The sequence below is a fragment of the Mixophyes fleayi genome, chromosome 2 (assembly GCF_038048845.1).
Source record: "Mixophyes fleayi isolate aMixFle1 chromosome 2, aMixFle1.hap1, whole genome shotgun sequence".
NCBI classification, from domain to species: domain Eukaryota; kingdom Metazoa; phylum Chordata; class Amphibia; order Anura; family Limnodynastidae; genus Mixophyes; species Mixophyes fleayi.
In genome coordinates, this window is record NC_134403.1 from 124,948,600 (window position 1) to 124,967,427 (window position 18,828).

General features: G+C 37.5%; 1 protein-coding gene across 2 annotated transcripts in view; it reads left to right on the forward strand.

Annotated features, from left to right (window-relative positions):
* Positions 1-18,828, forward strand: part of FARP1 (FERM, ARH/RhoGEF and pleckstrin domain protein 1) — a 147,569-nt gene that overhangs the window by 76,056 nt on the left and 52,685 nt on the right. For both annotated transcript variants that reach the window (XM_075199929.1, XM_075199928.1), the window contains exon 3: positions 17,480-17,584. In XM_075199929.1, the coding sequence (XP_075056030.1) occupies positions 17,480-17,584 (105 nt within the window). The remainder of the gene's footprint in view (positions 1-17,479; positions 17,585-18,828) is intronic.

Sequence of the window (18,828 nt, forward strand, 5' to 3'; positions counted from 1 at the left end):
AGGCTTGCATGCAGCTGGTCGATCATGTTTTTGTGCTTACATTAATGCCAGTAGAAATTCAACTCGTCAGCTATGGAATCAGCAGCTATGGCGACTTTTACGCACCATACGCCTTAGCAGTCATTGACCCCTGCTCTGTGATTTTAAGTGGTCTTAAACTTCGTGGCTGAGTTGCTGTTGTTCCTAAACACTTCCACTTTCTAATTATATCACTTACAGTCGACCGTGGATTATCCAGCAGGGATGAAAATTCCTGAACCGCCTTATTGCAAAGTTGGCATTCGCTAATGTTTGTAGTCACTGAGGTCTTCAGAACGACCCTTTTTGTCTCACAAATGTTTGCAAATGGGGACTGCGTGGATAGGTGCTTGATTTTATACACCTCTGGCAACGGGTCTGATTTGAGACTTCTCAATCCAATACTTTTTTCCATGTAGTGTGGATATAAATAATAAACACAACAAGGCTAAACAATCTTGTAATAACATTGGAATATAATAGCTCAACATATGTAATAACATAGACAATCATATCAAAACAAGTGTAAATACAGAAATAATAATGAGACTTGTCTGAGACATGATATGATCATGAACAAAGTTCAGAGTAACAAAAAAACAAAAAAATAGTATGCAGATTAGAATAGTCAACCAGAGTTTTGTATTTTTTCAGAGGAAGGGGAGAGAGAGGCAAGTCAGGGGAGAGCAGGAATAAGTAAGAAGGCACTCAAAAGGAAAGGGAAGTAGGGTAGGGGGAATGTCTATATAAATGACAAATCTATTCTTAAATGCTAAAATTGTTAATGGTGGTCATGTATGTCATACGGTGTATATACCGTATTCTCTTTGGGACAGCATCAAAAGAGGGGGCAGAGTTTTCCATCCTACTGCAAGTTGGCAGGTGGTGGCCAAGATAAAATGGCACATAAAAGAATATGATATAATAGATGCTAATTTCTCATATAAAAGGTACCAGGACATTTAACATTTGATGGCTTCTTGTTAGGAATGGTGTGATTGGAATTTCCATGAAACAATATCTTCCCTAGTGGTGACCTAGAGATTCCGCGCCGTTCAGAACATTTCTATGTGTTTTGTCACTGTTTCACATTTTTTTTTTTTATCTCTATGCTTTCTATGGATGTGTTATCTCCATGTGTGGGTTAGCCGTTAATACACTTTTACAGTTTGAGATTCCTGACACTTTTCATATTACCTGTTTCTTTTCAACAACTGGTTAATTTAGGAAATAAAGACTCAACTGTGGGCTCCATGTCCTTATACTGGTACTCCTGTAAGTTACCAGCAAGGTACTTCAGCAGCTTTCTACACTTTCTGTTCTTTTAAGCACGTCAACACAGATAAAAATGTCATTAATCTTAATGAGAGTACATTATAAATGCGATGAGATATGGTTAAGAAACATTCACATATCCGTTTCCACATACGTTTATCATGAACAAGATAACTTTCTGTTTTATCACAGGTGTATATTTATGAAACACCAAAAAAATTGTGCAAAATAATAAAAATGAAATAAATGTGGATTGTATGCATTTATACTTGTGTTTTAACACACAATAAAAAATACATTTCAAACGGCAGTGTGTGTGTAGCCTTAGGAAGATGACAAGGGCTTGTAATCATCAGCGCTTATTTTACAGAGCGAAAATTATTCTCCTGTACTGTTGGGCTTTTGAAGTTGCAGAACAACACCTTACAGGGTTTTTATTCCCGTCTGCTTTTATAAAGCAACGATTTTAAATTGAATTTGCCATGTGATTGCCCAGGTGATGTACTATGAAATGTAAATACAACAGCCACTCAGGCAACATCCGATATAAGAACATGTGTTTTCATTGTGTGGTATAAATATGAATTTCAATAATAAATGAAAACATACTAGGATGTAAGTCAGTACTGCTCAAGAAGCGATAAGGGTAAAAGGAGAAAAATAACCATTAAATGTTTTATATTTTGTTTGTATTTACTGGTGTGTGTGTGTGTGTGTGTGTGTGTCAGCTGCACATTTACCAAGTGAAATCCCTTGGGTTACACTATGGGTTCTTTTATTTGTGGGTTGAGAAAAACAGGGCTCATCATGCCGTTTAGGGAGTGGGTACCCATGATCCTCTTTTAAACCTACTGTGTGCTACCAATTAATACACTAATTATTGATCATGTTTTAATTTGTCAATAAAGCCCCCAATTCCATTGACAATGTCGCCAATCACAATGCCGATGTTAAAAGACCAATGATGGCAGTCCGGCGGCTTTACCCTGGTATTGGTCTTTTGAATGTCGCCAATCACACTGACTACTTTGTCCACTTGTCTACACACTGTGAGCGTCTGCATTTAGCCTGCTAACATTTTCATGTCCGCAGGTTTAGTGCCAACATTTACAGGGTCAGAATAATGGCTGCCACCTTCTCTGACAGATACAGAATGGTATGGATACGTTGTGATTTGGCTGTGAAGGTGTTGAAGTATTAAAGTAGCACAATCGCATCTGTTTTGCCCAAATAACACCTTTATGCCTTTCAGCCACCTTTGTAGAAACAATTAAGTCTTGTTTTTTTCCCAGAATTGAGCATGTAAAAGCTTAAACAGCTGCAGTTGGAGGGATTATTATATATTTAATTTATTTATGTTGGTGTGATCATGTATCGCATAGATCAGATTACCAGTCCAATGTTATTTTAGTAGTTGACTTGCTCAAGGCTGTTTCTCTTCCTGACTCTGATCTAATCAAAGCACACATCACTGAATTTCTGACTGTTTGTTGCACTGCCTGACCTCACTAACTTAAAACACAACCTACACCCAGATACAGCAAATATGGATGAAAAATGTCTGTATAATCAAAGCAACGTTCAGATACCCTGCAACAGGCATATCAGTTGCTACTTTGAAGGTCCTAATTTTTACAGTAACATTGTTGCTTGAATCATATACTACTTTTCGTCACAATTTCTATAAGCTACTTGAGTTGTTGCAGTACTCGTAACACTATTTGTTCTGTTTCTTAATTTTGTAAAACAATAAAATTTAGAAATACCAACATTGAGCAGCTGAGTAAACTATTAGTCCGACCGTATCCTATGCTTTAATATGGCACCTATTTTGCATGGCTCTATCATGCTTTGCAGAAGGCAGATGCTTAAGAAGGTGTAATATTAATATGCAAAGTGATAGAGAATACAGGTTACTGAAGGCTCTGCATGTCTCAATGGTAGTAAATGCAGTAACCCATAATATCTGCTGTCCACGGTTTCTCTGCTAAATGAAGCTTCATTTTAATCTTGTCATTCTATGATTAAGTTTTTTTCCTCAGCAAATACATAAGCTATATAAACAAACTGCCATTATGTGTGTGAGCACACTGCCATATCGCGGTAATTTCTGTTGTTTACTTTCCTCCTTTACTGTGTGTCATTGTGTGTCCTCATAATAGGATATTTTGATTAAGAATAAAAACCCAGGTAGTCAGGGCAGCTGCTAAAAAGACCTACCTCTGAGATAAATATTAAAAGCAGAGAACTAACTTAATACATGTTTGCAAACATATAGCTAGTCCAAGGTGGTATTAAGAGGTGTCTCTGTATTAGGCCTGTACTTAACTTTTAACAGAGAGCTGGTGTCATCTACTGGTGAGCTTTGTTGTCCATTGTATATTGTTTTACAGACTGGTGTAGCTGCTGTTGTCAATATTGTGGTTATACTCAATTCTAGTTATTTACTTCTGACTGAAAATCCCAACAAGGGTTTAGGGCGCACACTGGAGGCTAACTTGGGGTTACCTCCTATAAATAAGAGGGAAGTAAAGAATGGGAAAAACCTACTAATAGGTAGAATCCTTCACTGCTGCAGACCCACAGTGGGCAGCTCACTCCCACCAATAGTGATAGATAACACAAACAACAATGGATGAGGGTCACGCTGCTACAGATCAAAATAATATGGAGTAAATGAAAAACCCAATGTACGGAGGTTCTCCTGCCGGACGAAATGAGACAGTCCACAGTATACCGGGTAGGAATAATACTGTATTTAATAAAATCGTTCCACAATCAAAATGTAACTTAAAAATAATGATCCTAAGTCATACAAGTAATCCCTGTATAATAAAATATTATTAGTTGAAAACAACACTGAGTTAAAAACAAAGCATGCAGAGAAACACAACCGCGGCTGCAAAAAAGGTTGGTGTACACAGAAAAAATACATCCAGATATAAAATTGTTATCAGTCATAAATCCGGAATATAGAAAACAGCCAAGTTTCTCTGCATGCTTTGTTTTTAACTCGGTGTTGTTTTCAACTAATAATATTTTATTATACAGGGATTACTTGTATGACCTAGGATCATTATTTTTAAGTTACATTTTGGTTGTGGAGCGATTTTATTAAATACAGTATTATTCCTACCCGGTATACTGTTGATTGTCTCATTTCGCCCGGCAGGAGAACCTCCGTACATTGTGTTTTTCATTTACTCCATATTATTTTGATCTGTAGCAGCGCGACCCTCATCCATTGTTTGTGTAATCTATTTACTTCTGACTATTTACCTCCACAATACAACGACACCTCGCTGCTTATATACATCTGCTAGCTAATTTGGGACTCCCTACTCTGAACATTACACTGCCATCTTTGTATACTGCACCAGCAGAGCCTAACACTGGACTGTAATAGCAGTGTCCCTCAGACTTTATGGCAACAGTGCTCAACCGTTAGCACCATTTTAATAAAGTGGCAAAAGTTACAATAGCCCGGGTGCATCGGGCCAGTGGGTCTACACTTATTAGTGAGCCCTGGTCTGCGTACAAGAGATCCCTTATTTGAAAGGGTCGAGTCTCTTCTTTCAAGTAAAATATAAAGTTGGCAAGTTTTAATAAACAGAACAACAACTTGACTCAGCTTATGTGTTGTCTGGTTTGTGAGCGGAGGCAGATACTTTTTTCTATAATGAGAAACGAGAATAGAGAGGGAGTGGATTGGAGGCCGGTCCGTATTGGGCACACACAGGGCCTCTTGGTAGGTCTTTGCCCATCCAGCCCCTGCTCATAGTTTTCACGTCAATCAGCTCTGGAACGTTGTGTTGTTTTTCTATGAGATGTTGTCCAAGTCGATATGTGACTTTGTTACAGTTTTTACAAAGCATTGGTAAATCTTTTACAAGGATTTAACAATTTTAGCGGGTTGGGATTTCATTACAGAAAGGGCATTGGGTGAGAAGACTTTGCAGTTAACAGCATTTAGAAATTCAAATGAACATTTCACACTCAAGCATAGGAAAATGAGATACAATTCTTTTGTATTAACAGTACACAATCTTGTTTCTAAAGTAAAATTCTAAAATAAACCTAAAGAATGGGAAATGTACTGGATGGCTTTGCAGGGGATAAACAATGCATTTGCTCTACACTTCTCTTTGTGTATGAAGCAGTTAGTCTGCCGGCTTCAGAACAAACGACTGTGCTTTTGTTAGGCGGGAACAGCCACAGGCAAATTGCAGAAGAAACAAAGCTGGTTTTATGATGCAACTATATGATTTCCTCAGTACAAGTGACCTCATGGAGAGAAAACATATTTCAAATGCTTTTAGGATCTTTTATTTCTCAAGGACTTTGCAGTATCCCTGCGGGCTGAAATGGAAACTAAATTGTTCACCATAAAGAATTCAGTTTAAGTTTTAAATGGGCATACTAAGTGTTTCACTACATGAGTGGATGAATTGCAAAAGACAACAGAAAATATATGGAAAGGGCATTGCTCTTGGCTCTTTAACAGAACAAGTCATATAAAACCAGTGTGTTTGTTTTATGTACCAAGTGAAAAGACCATATTTATTTAGGTTTCTAATAACTGGGATGATTGCTTTACTACATAGTATCTTATGCACTATTTAGTAAGCAAAGAAATGGGGTTTTATCCAGCAGGCTCTGCTCTCTGCTGGGCAGACTTCTCAGCCAGCTCAGCAGTAGAGCTATGATGTGCAGAGGGAGCGAAAGGGCCAGGCTGGCAAATTTTAGCCCATGGGGGAGAGACTGGAATCGGCAGCCTATTTGGAAGATATTAAAGGGGAAAAAATGCAGGTAGCCCATGACCCAGCCTGAGATTTATAACAAATTCTGAGGAGCTGTACAGAGGAAATATAGATTAATTTCCTAATTTTCCAGGTACCTGCTTTTTAAGAAGGTGACATTGTGTAAGTTAGTCATGAAAGTCATGCTTTGGTCACTTCTTAGTCATTATGGTAACTTAGTACTAAAGGTTCCATATAGTTTGGTCCATGACCCGTTTTGATCATGCAAAAAAGGTTTTATATGTGAATATCAAATAATGATTTTAAACAGTATTTTCACTAATACAAATGCTTAAAGCAGTGGATGCCAAACTTTCTCGGTTCGAGGCACCCCTAGGGTCTCAATAATTTTTTCAAGGCACCCCATAGCCAATATAATTACCAAGTAGTCCCCCGCCTTGCTTACCATTGGCCCTAGCTGCGGCACCCCTGTGAGATTGCCGTGGCACCGCAGGGAGCCGTAGCACACAGTTTGGGAACCACTGGCTTAAAGGGACTTTTCTCATGCAGGGTCCAATCTACAATGAAAACAGGAACATAAATAAGTTATGAGTTATTGGGCAGTGGTACCATTAGAGCAACCAATTTTTTTTCTGTATTACTTACCTGTAACTTACAAACTTGTATTTTTATGCATGCAGCCCAATGCTTGGTTGGCACACATAAACCTGGGCACAGGCCAAAGGAAATATTATGATCCAGAGGCGGTTGATACAACAGCACCACACTACATGTTTACTCTAACATGCTATTATCTATGGGTATATGGTGAGCCGGTAGCTGTGTCATCTTTTGCTATAATAAACCTTAGGACATCTTCTCCTCTGGAAACATTTGGTTCGGAGTAATGCTACATAGATAATTACACAGCTTCATAGAAGCTACATGCAGTGACAAATACCTGCTCATATAGCCAGCCATTCCCTGCATATTCCTATTGCCCATGCTCTGATGGCACCGAGCTTTAATACAGCCATGACTAACCATGCTTTTTCAGCTCAAATACCGTTATCTTCTTAAATGTGTATTATTTTGGGTATAATAGTTTTATGGTAAGCTGTGTTTTATGTGAATTTTTGTCAGAAACATTGCTCGTACTTGATTATCTGCATCTTTCTGCAATGTCACTCTTTGGATTTTTGAAACATTCAGGGGTTTCGAACCTTTATTTCACCTTGTATTTGTCTTGTTCTAGGAATACACCTAGTCCCAATGATGGTGCTGGTTAGTCTGCTTGCACAGCTCACCATTAGCACAGCTGCAATTATTTGGCATTGTCTTCCCTATAATGTTTGTTTTTTATATTCTCCTAGTGGATCTTGTGAGGTGTGTTAAGTCTTACAATACAGTAGCCTCAGGGTAAGGGATATGTGTGTGACCTCATTGGGACGGGGTTATTGTTTCATTGGAGATGTGTCCAGGTCTGTAAAGGACTAAAGCAGGTGAGATGAGGTGGCAGACACAAACTGCTAAATCTGCTCATAGCTTGCATGGAAGAATAACTTACAAATATGTCTATAAAATATATTCCCCTGTGTTAGTCACAAATAAACAAAATATAAACAGGAAAGCACACTCTGATTATAGTTTCTTTCTTTTTTTCTTTTTAGTAGTTCCTATACATTTCAGAAATATACGTTTCCAATATTTTAATAAACGTTTAAACACAGATACTAGTTGCTGCATCAACATCTGTACCCTACTAACTCCAACACCTACAACACCAAACCCATTGCTTACGCAACCAAAGCACCCTCCGAGGATACCCTTAATTTAGTCTTTGAAATCCGCCATTAAAAAAATTACTTTTTAAAACAGGGTCAAAGGTGATGCTCCACCAGTGCTGCAGTTTGAATTAAGCCACATAGGGCTGGTTACCCATTAATGTTAGAACAGTGAGTAAACAGAGGTGGCCGCTTCTGACCACTAGTGCAAGTGTGTATGGGAACGTTGAAAGTAATAGGTTCCATCCCCATCGTCATGCTTTCACTAATGTTAGCAAATGCTAGTAAAAGCATTATTTTTGCCACCAATGGGTAAATGGCCTAATGCACCATAGGCTTTATGAAAATTACTGTTTGTCCCGTGGACGTTAGACTAGCTACTGCTTACGTTAATCAGTATAACATGCTTCTGAGGGTTTCTATAAGACATATTAAATGTAATACTTAGGTGTGTTGTATGTCCATTGAATTTTGTTCTTTCCCTTTTACTTTAATGTTAGCCTTGTGGCATTCATTCCAGTGAACAGTGTGCTGAGAAATTCCCCATGGTAATGTGTGTGATCACACCATAAAGCACAGCTCTGTGTGTGAATGAAAACAGCACTTGGTGTACTCTGTAATGCCAGTGTATCATCTTCTCTGATTGCTAAGTAGGGCTATTGATCTCCAGCAGTGTGTGCAGGGTGTAACATGCGTATCTCAGGAATGATTGTTACTGTCTTGTTGTTGTTACTGTTCCTTTATTCAGGGGACACTCTGGATGCTGCACTGTGCTTTCTTTTAAATCGCATCCATGGATCTGTATGCAGAATGTATTTGTTTAGTTAAAGTATACAGATTCATGGAACAGTTAGATTCTACAGATGAAATACAAACACTGAAAGCACGATTTCAATTTCATCCATGTGTAGATATTTTATTAACTGAAACATAACATTACCATGTACCGTGCACCCTTCCGCTTGCACTCATGAGCTGTGGAGTTTGGTGTGTCTGTCCCAGAAGGCGTAGCTTAGTGTCAAGTGTTCATATAGGGATTAGCGAACCATCTAAACCAGTCAAACCAGTTCTTTCTTATATGGTTGTCCTGGTTGTTAGATGTACTACAATAAGACTAATTGGGCCAGCATGCATTTTTTTAAATGTCTAACACAACACAGTGCCCATGCTCACAGTTTAAACCCAGGGAAAATGTTTTTCTCTCTCAACTACAAATTACATGTAATATGAGTAGAGAGAATAGTGCTATTATACTCTGCTTTTCAATATGTAAGGCTGTGAAATTTAATATGAAGTTGGCTAATAAGCATTTTTTAGTGTAATCTTCTGCTCTGCTGCAGAAACAAGAGGCGCAGTGTGAAGTTTAAATGCCTTTCAGTCTGTAAGTTAGACGCATTCATTAATAAGCTATGAAATCAGTTGGGTGGCTTTCCAGAAACAGTACAGCTATGTCTTTACATTGGCATAAACATAATAAATGCAAAATCATTAAAATGCCTTACAAGTTTATGGTAGAACTAAGGCAGCTGAACTTTTTACAGACTGTGTGCATTCTAGTGTTACCTTTGCAAAGCAGGGTACATGTTCTTGTTAATACACAGCAGCCAAACAGAAAATGCTCACAGACTGTAAGCAGCCAGCTTACTAAATGCATATTACATTATTTGATTCTTTGTTCTCATAAAATACCTTCAATTTTAACACCTTAGTTTATTTTGTTGATACACATTTTGGTTTAGCCAAGAGGCTGTGCACTTATAATTGGTATCTAAAAATGTAACATTTTCAACGATAATTTCGCCTGATGTCGCTAATGTTTAAGAGGCAGAAAAATGGCTAAAATTACAGGTGTAAAAACAAGCTTGTGTTCTCAAAAAAACAAACAAAAGCAAAATACTTTCAAATAGTCTAGTTCTTGCAGGCAAATGTTTTATCTTTCACTGTTATTTTTATGAAAATTTGAATGCCTTGCCAGGTATAGAACATAAAATTGCACCCTGAACCACCACAAAAAAAATCTGTTTAACTTCTATTTTTGCATTATTATATTTATTATAAACGTACAGCACAGAGGAGCCTGAATACCGGTCATTCCAACTCGTATACATGATATATTTCTTTCCTAATAGTGATTTGCATTGCTAGTGGTAGGAGAAAATATGTACGCATTAGAGAGCGCACTGGAAGCGAAGGAAAGTGAGGCAATCTCCTCTACTATAGAATACATGTGCAGAACAATGTATAAAAGTGATGGGTATCATCCTTCATCTACAGCCCAGCAACTTCCTGCCTTATTGTTAGATAGATTTATTATAGCTTGTAAGGCTGTGTCAATCAAACGATAAACAACCGTTTGGCCCGATATTGCATTACTGTGTATGCTCCAGCAATGAACAAGGATTGTGCCAAAGCACAGATCATCGTTTGATTCGATTGTTCAGCAGAACTATAAATCTCGTTCAGCTATAGTACGACGTCCTTTAAATCCTGCAGAGTTTACAGAGTCGTGATCTTAAAACAAAAGAACACAAGTGCTGGCTTTGAACAGCGCACACTCAGTCCCAATGTTTTATATTTGTCAAAGTTGCATGAAGAACTATCTACACATTAACATTCAACTTTGGGATAGGCATTGATATCTGAAAATAAGACAATGAATTCATTAAGGAAGCATATGAACCAATAACCGTCCCTTTAACCTCTACTAGTGTGACAATAACTTATTTTGAATAGAGTCCTGTTCTTTTCAGCCGACCGTTATGACAGCTGAAGAGCACAGATCACGTGTGTGTAAAACATGTATAGTGTGTACACATGAATGGACATGCTGATCGTGACTTTTTTTCTTTTAATCAGTCGTTTGTAAAAATCGTTGTAGATAGCACATTGGATAGTACATTCTGTAGTGTGTACCCAGCCTGTGTTTAAAATGTCTGCTGATACGTTTCTACTGATTGTGTCTTTCTTTGATTTAAATGTATTGTTTTAATTTATTACTGAGATTAAAGGTAATCCTGCTATCCTTTTGAAGATAAGACACTGGTTATGGCCCTTGATCTGTATTTGGTTGCCTATTCTATATGTCAAACACTCCGTGCTGGGAAGACCAATAACAGGCTTTTGTTTTTTATTTGCTATGATTGGGAAATGTTGCAGTGGATTATCCCAAGATAGTGATAGTCTAGTGTGGATGTTCTAGCAACAAATGATGGTCCAAAGATTTATTTTCTTTTAAATCACCAGCCAAATGTGTGTTTGTATTTACCTTTATGGCTCTTGGGCAAATTTTGGGAGACTACAAATAATTCTTCCATCATGTTCAATTTGTGGGGTCGGAGCACCTGTTGTATAAAACTTACCCAGAAATCAGCAGAGCTTCGTCCAAAAGTTGACGTTTGAGTGTCATGGGGGCAGGTGTATGAGAATTTGCTGTGGGGCATATTTTGTCCCAATTTTGCATGTATATAGGATGGAAGCTGTAAAGTCACTGTTACTTTTACATTTAGTTTTTTGATCATTTGTTTTTCTTATAATGAGAGGTGAAATGTTTTGTAAAAAACACCAGGTGCACAATTCAATCAGTCAAACTAACCTTTTATTTTTACAACGTGTTGCTTAAAAAACAACAACATTGTACATGCTATGTACTGTAGAACAAGGAAGCAAGCGTTCAGAAGGACATTCCTGGCATTGGTTTCAGCTACAGGGACACCCTTTGTTACCTTCATCTTCATGGCATGTTATTCAGACCTCCGTTAAGCTTCTGAAGCAAACGAGTCTATAATTTCTACACTGCAATATAGAAATGCAACCTTTGCCTTTTTTTTCTTATTATAGAAGAAAATTGTTGGGTGTTGTCTTCTCAAATGAACAGTGAGGGATTACATGTCAATTTCCTACATTCAAGTTTACTCTCTTTAAACGCTTTTTTCCTATTGGAGTAATGATACCACTGCTCATCATCCTGTGCTCAAAATAAAACTGTTTATGTGTAAAAAATGACAATGAAACGACACAAAACACCAGTTTAGTTGCCACATGTTTTAGTTTCAGTAAATGTTCATCTGTTACCATTCTGTGTATCGGGAAAGATGCTGTCAAATAAAGTAAACCTGTCATTACTGCAGTAAACCACACTGGGGATATAAAACTTCATGTAAAATTGTATCTAATTAACTGTTTATTTAACTTGTTGTCCTGATGGACTTTCCCAGAAGTGCATTGGTTACGATTCCATTCTCTTTTCTCTTATGTAAAGTACTCACCAGTTTTAGAAGTGGACACTCTAAGGGCTAGATTTACTAAACTGCGGGTTTGAAAAAGTGGAGATCTTGTCTATAGCAACCAATCAGATTCTAGCTGTCATTTATTTAGTGCATTCTACAAAATGACAGCTAGAATCTGATTGGTTGCTATAGGCAACATCTCCACTTTTTCAAACCCGCAGTTTAGTAATTATACCCCTAAATGTACATTGGAATAGGCAATCGTTAAAAAAAGAGCATTTACGTGAATATGTGGAGATGCAGTGTTCTCACCAGGACCTATTTCCCAGGTCCTCTACCCGGCAGTTTTTACTTGCCACCCAGCTCTTGAAGTTCGAAGGAGTCCTATTATAATAGGACAAACCATTGTTCATCCTATTTAATATAAGCACTGTGTGAGCACTGCAGCCAGCAGAATGTGTTAGACCACTGACCACTAGTCTGACCAGTCCAGGCAGACAGAGGTTTAGCTGCCAGGCATGAAAAAATTAATTCATTATAAATTGAAATAAAAATAAAGAATAAAAAAAGTAATATGTAATGTAACCTCCAGAGCCTATAAATAATATGAATGTGGGCAATAACCTGAAACATTTTTTATTTTTATTTTTGCAAAACATACACTGCCCCCACCCAGCTACTTCTTGATGCCATCCGGATGGCACAATTTCCTGTGGAGAAAACAGAGATGGAGACATTTTAAGATGCATTCAGCTTAAAAACAGTAGAATTTGCACAATAAGTGTGTATACTCTCAATAGATTAGAAATGTGACTTGAAAGTGTTGGTTGCAAATGCAATTTTGACACAATATAATAATGTAATGGAGTGTTATGTATGCAAATGGATTGTCTTAAGTTATCAAGAAATAATTCATAATAAGAAACATTTTCAAAATTAAACTGGAATTAAGTACAAATTAAGTTAAATACTAACATCTATTGTTGTGCCCTTTAAAAAGTGAAACTGGAATCTTCTTTCCTTCTGTAGTCCCAATTGAAATGTGAAATAATGGGAATGGATGGCTACTGCTTAATATACTATAGCTGTAATAAAATTAAATTAAGTACTATCAGCTGGAGGTTCAGCAATCAGCCAAACAATGGCAACTAATAGTCATCATGATTGTGTATTGTTATACAGTCTTCCAGCACTCCACCTAAACGGCATATCCTCTAATGTGTCCATGTCTAATTGCGTCACAGTTACGTTCCAGCTCTCCAGGAGTAAGGAGATGCAAGCTAACATTTGATGTACGTTAAACTCTAAAGCAGCCGTCAAATGTGTCTCCTCTGTCGCCTGGTAACTGGGATGGGATTGCAAACAACCAAGATGGAAGGCACACACCAAAAGCATGCTATATTTTAAATAAATATAAAAAATGATTTTCTATGTATTAATAGAAGCAAAAATTGTGACATGTTGACAGGTCCACTTTAACATTACTGTGAAGTAAATGTAGAGCAACATACAGGAATAATTCTCATACAGTACATTCAGAAGGATTTTCTTGCACTATATGTGTTATGTGGAAAGAAAACAAAACAAACAAAAATTTTTTTTATTTTCTTGTTTCTTCCTTATTTATTAAAATAAATTATTCTTCTTGCAAGGTTTGTAGCATGGTCACTTAATAATAAAGTTCCCCTTGTGTGCCATCTGCAAGAGCTGTGATATGAACCCATGACCTAGTCACAAGGTTGAATGACACATTTGGTGACACAACTTGTATGGACTAGAGGTTATCTAATCTGAAATCAGTGTCTGCCAATGAGTAGGAGTGTAAAATTAGTCTGGGAATTCGGAGACCAGCATGTACCAGTGTTATATTTTTTTTATTTTCCTCCTAAAATGTTGTAGCGAAAATAATCCATTAAATAAGTTCAGGCAGACAAAAAAAGTTAAGGCTGATTAGAATAAATACACAGAGGGGCATATGCAATTAGGTTTGGTGATCGCGAGCGACTGCACAAGTCCCGTTACCGCAACACCGTGGATTTCTGTGCGTACCCCATAGAGTTGTGCAAGGAAATTGGCGATGTTGTGGTATCGTATTGTCACTTTACATGCACAGACGCGATCACCAAACCTAATTGCATGTGCCCCAGATATCATCAGTTTAGGCAAAATTCTCAAGTACTTGTTAATAAGAGCAAGGACAGAAATACATAGTGTTGCATATCCAACTCTTATTTACAGCACAGAATTAGCTTGAGGTATACCTTGAGCCTACTTGTACTGTTGAAATTAACCATTTTTAGAATACAAATTTCTACTGGAGTTAACAGAAACTGCTAACATTCGTTCAATTGGTTATTTAATGATTGAACGAGTAAATGAAAATGTATCATCCACCTAATAGTGTGTATGTATTATCAGTAAAAGGGCCATCATTTACAGGAATCCATGCTTTCTTCCTAGTGCTAGAAAAACCAACATTTTACACATTAAACCTGATCTTAATTTAAAGGCCTTAAAATGACCTGTCATGCTAATTTCTGTTTGAGAAGGATAAGCACCACCTTCTGCACAGGTTATGTGATCTGGTGATGTTTCATGATTGTATATTCTAGGATTTAAGTCAGAATAATTGAATAATGTAAAAATTGGGACTTTAAATTGCTGCACGTATGCTTTAAGACTTGGCATACGTGAAAGATACTTTATTTGTATCTGCTGTGCTGTGGTTTGCTGTAAAGCCACATAACCAATAATTAGCGTTTTTTAAATTATATCTGTACATTCTTAAAAGATCATCACAAAGCCACTTTTAACCCCCTCAGTAATTATATTTTTAGGTCATCTTACATTAAACATGCATTTTACATTTAGAATAAATCTACATTTAGGTGACAACTAGACACTTTAATTTGACCAAGAGTGTTTCCTGGCCTTGTGAAGTTAATATGACACTATTCTGTTTTGTGTGGGAATAAGTGGAAGCAGTGAATAATTAAATGCATTTTTAAGAAGGACAATACTGAAGTACCTTGAAGGGATCTTCAGCCCTTCCCAGTTAGATATTTGTATGGCCAATTATCAAGTAAATCCTACAGTCACAAATCATTTAAAATTTTGGTGAGATATTAGGGCCGCACGGTGGCTATGTGGTTAGCACTTCTGTCTTACAGCACTGGGGTCTTGAGTTCAATTCCCGACCATGACCTTATCTGTGTGGAGTTTAGTCTGTAAGCCCCAATGGGACAGGGACTGATGTGAATGAGTTCTCTGTACAGCGCTGTGGAATTAGTAGCGCTATATAAATAAATGATGATGAGATATTGCCGCCTACTTTCTAAGACTCGCTTGTTTTAAAAAAAAAAAAGCTGTAGAGTTCTTACAATAGTTGCAGACTAATGATGGGTACAGATGTCAGAAGATTTCTCCTTATGCGATATAGTTAACGATTTTACCAGTGACTGAAAAAAACAACTCCAGATCAGCAGGCCAATTCATGTGTAAACTCTAAATATCATCATCATCATCATCATCAGTTATTTATATAGCGCCAACATATTCCGTAGCGCTTTACAATTGGGGACAAACGTAATAAACTAATAAACAAACTGGGTAAAACAGACAAAGAGGTGAGAAGGCCCTGCTCGCAAGCTTACAATCTATGGGACAATGGGAGATTGACACATGAGGTTAAGTATACATTTTGCATCTTGGCCCAGCCAGACTGCAAAGGTAGGGTGACTCATAAGCTAAATGATCCTGTCACACAATAATGTTGGTCCGGGGGTAGTTGTCTTGTGTGAAATTGTGTAACAAGCTAAAGGTAGTGAGGTTAAGATGGTGGTTGAGGAATATTATACGCTTGTCTGAATAGGTAGGTTTTCAGAGAACGCTTGAAAGTTTGTAGAACAGAGGAGAGTCTTATTGTGCGAGGGAGAGAGTTCCATAGAGTGGGTGCAGCCCGAAAAAAGTCCTGTAACCGGGAATGGGAGGATGTAATGAGGGTGGATGAGAGACGCAGATCTTTTGCAGAACGGAGTTGCCGAGTTGGGAGATATTTTGAGACAAGAGAGGAGATGTATGTTGGTGCAGCTTTGTTGATGGCCTTGTAGGTTAGTAAAAGTATTTTATATTGGATTCGGTAGAAGACAGGCAGCCAGTGTAGAGACATACAGAGTGATTCAACAGAGGAATAGCTATTTGCAAGGAAAATCAGTCTTGCCGAAGCATGCAAAATAGATTTTAGGGGTTTGAGTCTGTTTTTGGGAAGACCAGTAAGGAGGGAATTGCAATAGTCAATGCGGGAGATGATTAGTGCATGAATTAAGGTTTTAGCAGTGTCTTGTGTGAGATATGTGCGGATTCTGGAAATGTTCTTTAGATGTTCTTTAGATGTTATAGAAGATTTACCTTCAGATCTGTGCTCTTCATCTGTCCTAACCATTGGCTGAAAAGATTGTGACTCTGCACACACCATAGAGATCTTTGGACACTGCCGGTCATGAGTGCATATACACTGCAGAATTGGAACGGCATTGTTCCATCGTTGACTGATATTTGTGGTTTGGCTTAAAAATCTTCAAAAGTTATGATGTGCTTTGGAACGGTAATAGTTCATTGGAGAGTACACACTAATGTTATATCATGGTCATTTTATTGTGTGATTGGCCCAACAATCAGCTGAAAACTTTGTAGTATGTACCCAGCCTAAGTAATTGAATTCAATATCTCTCCATGGTAGGTGTATCTCTTGCTTATCTCCTCATCAGAGTAGTGTCAGTTACCACACTATAACTAGTCAGGGTAACTCTCCACTGCCCATGCTGCTTAATTTCCTGAACTGGTCGCTTCCCTACAAAGAGTGCGGTCAATCACAGCAGAGGGCATTTATAGACAGTCTGAGCGGGAAATCACTGGGATCTGAGGCTGAATATAGAATATTGCAAATATAAGGCTAAGGCCACACTCACACTGGATTAAAATTCTGCATTTAAGAAGGGTTTTAATGTAAATTAAGCACATGAAAACAGGTGTTAAATGATTGTGTATTAATGTGTGCTTGGCTAGGTACACACTGGCGCTTACAATGTTAAAAGACAGCAACTGCATTTATGTGTTTACAAATGCACTTGTATTTGTGGTAAACAGGAAGTTATCATGTTGAAGCCAAACACGTGACAATGCGTTATGTAAGCACTTCTTAACCACATCTCTTTACATTTACCATGTGTTCCCATTAAGATTGATATGTCTTCATTTGTATTGACGCAGTAAAATGGGAAAATATACACTTATTAGGTGGAGATGCCTTTAAAAATTTAGCAGGACAATTGAGCCTTAAACGTAAATAATGTAGCCATGTTTTATATAAGTATGTGAGACGTTACAGGTGTTTGATGCTGTTGTTCCGCATAGTCTTACATTTCCTCTCTCTTCTCAGGCACGAGCCCCTGGCAAAGCACTCTTAGATGCCGTCTGCAGTCACCTTAATCTAGTTGAAGGAGATTACTTTGGACTGGAGTTTCAGGACCACAGAAAAATTATGGTATGTGCTATATACATAAATGTGGACTACATAATTCCCACCATGCAGTTGTGTCTTACTGTTGGCGTATAGTCTTCCATATGAAGTAGGATTGTCAGGCCTTACAAAATCCTTGTACATATTGTGAAATGTGAAATGATTTATTTAAGGGAAAAAAGGAAGCTAATAGGTTATCCTCTTACTATACTTGTAATCTGGACAAGTTCTGGACACTGATGTTCTAGGTAAAGACACAGATCTAGAGAGGCACAGTAACTGTACAGTGTATTATGGAGTGTGATAGTGTGCTTTATATGCAGCAGATTCACATGGATTCTAGATTTAATGATATGAATACAGATTTACAGCTGAAAAATCATTGTTTAATGTAATACAAATCTGTACTGTTGTTTGTCACTTTCTATGTAAGCAGAGATGTCTTCCCACATGTTTCCTCTATGGTTTAAATGTATGATTTTTAATAAATGCGTCCATAATTGGGCCTAGTTTTTAGCACATTGTCTCTTCGATAGAGAGGTAGATATATGAATAACTTGCTTGTTGGGGTCCTTCAAAATTAGGTATTTGCCTTCATCCAACTTCATACATATATATTAATTTCTTGATATTGTGGTGCCATCTTTATTCTTAGTTTTCTTGATACAGTCAGTTGTCTGATGATACGTTTCTTTTCAGTATACCAAATAGATTGTAAACCCGCCTGTCCTTATAATCTGAATATGAGATTATTGGGGGGAGTCTACTTTCTGTGCGGACAAAACTTTTTTTCTTGTAAGATTCAGTGTATGATGACAGGTCGGGGGCCCCCGGGAGGGAATCTATGTTGTGCAGTGTATGATTGTCTTATCTATATAGAAAGCGGACTGCTGCCCGTACTACTACTCATAGTTAGCTTTGGTGCCCTTGGCTTGCTGTAGTAGGGAATACTTATATTGATGCAATAGCATAGAAATCTATCTGCACCCTGTGCATATTATGTCAGTGTACAGGTTTAGTAAGCATAGATGTCAGGAAACAGGCTGTAACATCAATTGTTTCACTTTTTAGATATCTATAGATTAGTTCTATCAAAGTAAAAAATCTTTACTTGTGTGTTTAGGAGCGCTACCAATTACTCCTTCATATTAACATTGGATTTTAGCTGTTGCCTTGCACACAGTACACACATTTTGTTTTTCAACCTTTTTTTTTCAATTCCTTTTTAAAACATTGCAAGATTTAACAAATTATTGACAGTGGCCAGT